The sequence below is a fragment of the Rhagoletis zephyria genome, unplaced genomic scaffold (assembly GCF_001687245.7).
Source record: "Rhagoletis zephyria isolate East Lansing unplaced genomic scaffold, Rhagoletis_zephyria_1.1 Rzeph_scaffold_21622, whole genome shotgun sequence".
Classification (NCBI taxonomy): domain Eukaryota; kingdom Metazoa; phylum Arthropoda; class Insecta; order Diptera; family Tephritidae; genus Rhagoletis; species Rhagoletis zephyria.
Window position 1 is genome coordinate 1 of NW_016178680.1, and position 4,723 is coordinate 4,723.

A 4,723-nucleotide genomic window follows, 5' to 3' on the forward strand; every position below is an offset into this window, starting at 1 on the left:
AATGCCCACATTTTCGGAAATTTTCTGATATGGCAACATTTGACATTAAAAATCCATTTGCCAACATGTTGGCAAATTCGACAAAGAAACAGCTGATTTTTGAGCGGGAAGTAACATAAAAGAAAGAAACAATGGTACGAACTTAAAAAGATCTTTATTTAGTTTTTAAATTGTTATTTATATTTAGATTAAGATGGAAATAGAGACATTGGAATTGGAGCCTATATTATCAAGCCCCAGTGAAGTCACAAGTAAAAAAAGAGTGCGGAAGTTGCAGCATCAGTGGACGAACCAAGAAACCATGAAGCTTATTGAGGCAGTCGAGATCAGGGAAGGCACCTGGAACTATTTGGTCAAAGAGTACAGGGACCGAAACCTTAGAGAAGCTCTGTGGCAAGAGGTGGCCGACGTATTGGAGTTACCACGAGCAGAAGTTACAACAAAGTGGAATAGCCTGCGTTGTGGTTTCCGCGTACGTTTTCTATGGTTTTTATGACATTAGTTTTAATTAAATTTTATGCAAATCTAGGCATCGTTTAACAGGATAGGAGCGAGTAAGAGCGGACAGGGTGCTACAAAGACGGTTTCTTCAAACCCGTTTTACAATGCTTTAAAATTTCTGGAGCCCACTTTGCGTGTTGAGGCATCCACAACATCAAATTTAATAGATGTAAGTTTAGTTACGAAGTAAACATAATCTTAATTATATTTTATTAACTTCTTTACTTTAAAGATAAATGAACCTTCGCAAGAGCAATCCCTTTATGACCCTGAATTTCTCGAAGAAGAAATCGTGCAACCTAAGTCAGCAAAAGCCTCGACAAAGCGCCAACGACAAGAAGATTCCGAGTATGCAAAGGTTGTTGAGAGCGCTTTGCAAACGATGAATTCTGCTGCGATCCTTGGGATGATATGGGCAATTTCGTGGCATCAAATGGCCGTGAATTCGCAGCCGAAAACATTCAGTTATCAAAACGTTTTAAGATTGCAATTAATGAGGTTGTACTAAACTACCAGAAGGAGTTTGCAAGGTAAATGCAGGAAGCTATAGAAAGCGATAACAATAAGATAATTAAAAAAAATTTACACTTCTTTTCACAGCCCACAGTAATGCGCCAAACTCGAATTACTGGCAATGATCTCAAAACAACAATAAATAGATTTAAGACATTTAAGTGAATTTTCTTCGTGTGCCATTTTAATTTAATCAATTTTTTTTATTTTTTCCCAAGTTTTAACTTTAAGAAATCTTGATGAATTTTCTTCATGTGCCTTTTGAATTAAATCAATTTCTTATGTGTAATTAAAAGTACAAATTTTTAATTGAATTCATTTTCTTTTTAAACATATGAATGATAAGGATATTTATGTGAAAGTATGTAAAATGAAATTGGTTTTTTTTGTTAGTTAAATTCTTTTCAAAATAGTTTTGAAATCATTCTGTATTGTATGTCTTAGACAACATTCAACTTCAGCTTTTTTATATTAAATGATATCATTTGCCACTTACGTTTATTTATTTCTTTTTACGAGTTTTCATTTAAGATATAGTTTGATCAACAATAGAAACAACATAAATAAGGGTTTCAAAAATTGCACCAAGTGAAAATTCGTGAGAGCATGGAGTTTTTTGTTTAAAATTTCCAATGTTTTTCAAGTAAATTTTTTTTTGTTATTTTTTTATTACATTATGGTTTATGCTTTCATCAAAACCACATAAGTCAAACTTTCAAACTTTATGCAGACCTTAGAAAAATTCAACGAATTTTCGTCTAAATTTTGAACTTTTTAATCTGAATTTTTAGAAAAATTTTGAGCTGGCAGATAGATCGGGTAAGTAATTCTAGTAAACAAGTGTAAGTTTCTAAAGTGTAAAGTGTAAGTAATTCTAGTAAAACAAGTTTAAATTAACGCTATATTTCATAAATTGCACTTGTTATATGCAGAAAACCGCAAAATCCGTCGGAAATATTAATTCATTAAAAATCAACGCCGCTTAAAACTTGCACTTGTTTCACTAGAATAACTTAACCGATCTATCTGCGTACCCAGCATTTTTCTGAAAATTCAGATTAAAAAGTTAAAAATTTAGATGAAAATTTGTTGAATTTTTCTAAGATTTGCATAAAGTTTGAAAGTTTGACTTATGTGGTTTTGATGAAAGCATGAACCATAGATATTTTAATAAAAAATAACAAAAAAATTTTACTTGAAGAACATTGCAAATATTAAACAAAAATGCCACTTTTTTACAATGTTCACAATATTTTTCATGATAAATATTTTCGTTAATTTAAACGATTTATCATGAAAAACATCAAGAATATGGTAAAAAAAATCACCATGTACTCAATTCTGTGGGTAATTGGTTAATATTAGAATGCAAATCAATTAAAAAACTAGTTATATGGGTAAATATAACACTGCAAAGAGTTACACTAACAAATTTCATCTAAGCGAAGTTACTGGCCCGTAGTCATAGTCAAAATAAAGTCGACTTTAAAGTTAGTTGCAGCTTTGTTGACAGATATCCCATTGAAAATTATGTCAAAAAGCTGCAACTAACTTTAAAGTCGACTTTATTTTGACTATGACTACGGGCCACTGACTTTTAAAATGAGTTGTGAATAATCGTTCTATTATATTGCCATGGGACTTCTCCATACGGTGTCATAAAATACTCCATAAAAGCAGCTCGAACATTTATTGCATCATCTGCTGGCCTACCCAGAGTGGTACTTGCACGAAGTGAAATTAGCTTTCCGTTTGGTCCAAGTTCTAATCGCCAATTACCCGCCACTAATTCTCCGTTTATTTCATTGTCAGTGTCGGTTCTAGTTAAATAGGATGAGTTTATTGATATTAAAAAGTTATGTATAACACAAATTGCTAGAACGATGGTCTTTGCGTTCTCAGGTTTAACATCCATTGGCCTTCTAAGGATCCTGAACCGTGCCGCGCATATGCCAAACACATTTTCAACCACGTTTCTTGCTCGTGATAATCTGTAGTTAAATATTTTATGCGACATTACTTGTTCACGATAAGAGAATGGTTTCAAAATGTATGGTTTCAGCGGAAAGGCATCGTCTGCAATAATGACAAATGGCATTGGATCTGCCTCATTCGGTAGTGGTCTGCGGGGTGGAAAATTAATAGTGTTGTCAGCAAGAGCACTTGAAAGCGTGCATCTAAAATTAAAAACACATATGAATATGAATATTACATGAATATAAGATGGGTGGATATATTGTCCAAAACTTGCCTTGCGAAAACACCTCCATCAGATTCGCGGCCGTATGCTCCAACTTCTACAAAAAGAAACTTATATTCTGCGTCCACCAAAGCCATTAAAACAATACTATTGAATTTTTTATAATTAAAGTATTCGGAGCCACAGTTAGCAGGTGCCTGTATCATTATGTGCTTACCGTCCAAAGCACCACAACAGTTTGGAAAGTTCCAACGCTTTGCAAAATGATCTGCTACTTCTGCCCATTGTCCAGGGGTATTTGGGACCTATGTAAATAAATGAATGCATATTCCATCTTATTCACACTAGTGATCGAAATTAATTTCAAAATACTCACCTTTAAAAACTGATCTTTCAATCCTGTAAAAATAGCAGCACATGTTTCATGTACTATGTGGCATATTGTAGTTTTACCAATAAGAAAAACCGTCATTAAACTTGAAAAGCTATCTCCTGTAGCCAGATACCGTAAAGTTACGGCGAGTCTTTCGCCGACTGAAATTGCTTTCCTGAATCGGGTATTGCTCTTGCCAATGTATGGTGTGAGATGCTCCACCAGGTAGTCAAAGTCTTCACAACTCATTCGCACAAAATTTTTAAACCATTGAGGATCCTGCTGACGTAATTTAAAACGCAGTGTGGAGTAGAAACCACTGGTGGCCCTGTGTCTGAGCCCTGGACGAATCCACCATTGCTTTTTATTTCTTTTCACGCATTTTTTTTTCCACGCTTTTAAAGTCGCGATCAAACAAATTGATGCAAAGGCAATCGAAGCTCGCTTTTTGTTCATTTCTTTTTGTTTTGCATTGATTGAATTTATTGTATAAAAAAATTGTTTAAGCTCGTAGCCAGTCCTTTGAAATTTTCACTTTGGTCAGTTACTTTTTCTGCTTTGACAGCTAATTCTTCTTCTTCTAAAAACACTGCTTTGACATTTATGGTGGAAACGGTATGTCAGTCGATTGACCCCAAGATTTGTCTACAATCATTGACAAACGCTTTTATGTTCGTGGAGCTGAATGAAAACGCTTTCAGCAAGATATGACGACGATGGCAGAGAAGACAGTTTATGTTGTCAATCAAATTGACCTAATGAAACCCAAGCATTAGGCAGTTGAAAGGGCAAATACCGAATACAGAAATAACTTCTAAACATCTCGAAAAAAGAAAATTCGGTATCTGGTTTTCGAACAGCGTTCCAGGGAAAGATTTCAAAAGCTGTAGCTGAAAAAAAAAAATTAAGAGAAAACCTGTTGAGCAGAAAAAATTCTCAGAACAACCAGTTAAACGAAACAACATTTGTGTAATGAATGAAGGAAGCTTGATGGTCCAAAGATAACAGAGATTGACAGGTCTATTTTGTGTGTAAATGTGTAACCAAATAAAGTTCCTGGCAGATTTTAAACCCTTTTCGCATTCTGTGCACTCTTGTAACCGATACATTTTGTTGCGATCTCATAGGCTGGTAAC

At 34.3% G+C, this 4,723-nt stretch overlaps 1 protein-coding gene across 2 annotated transcripts; it reads right to left on the bottom strand.

Annotated features, from left to right (window-relative positions):
* Positions 1-3,183: 3,183 nt before the first annotated feature.
* Positions 3,184-4,246, bottom strand: LOC108381162 (uncharacterized). 2 transcript variants are annotated; one of them, XM_017637577.1, is made up of 3 exons: positions 3,591-4,246; positions 3,432-3,519; positions 3,184-3,311 (listed from the first exon to the last, which is right to left on the bottom strand). In XM_017637577.1, exons 1-3 carry the CDS (start codon positions 4,041-4,043, stop codon positions 3,223-3,225), a joined length of 630 nt encoding a protein of 209 aa, XP_017493066.1. In that variant the 5' UTR covers positions 4,044-4,246; the 3' UTR covers positions 3,184-3,222. The 2 variants fall into 2 exon arrangements, with proteins under 2 accessions (XP_017493066.1, XP_017493065.1); XM_017637576.1 differs by having other exon boundaries at positions 3,184-3,519.
* Between the last annotated feature and the right edge of the window lie 477 nt (positions 4,247-4,723).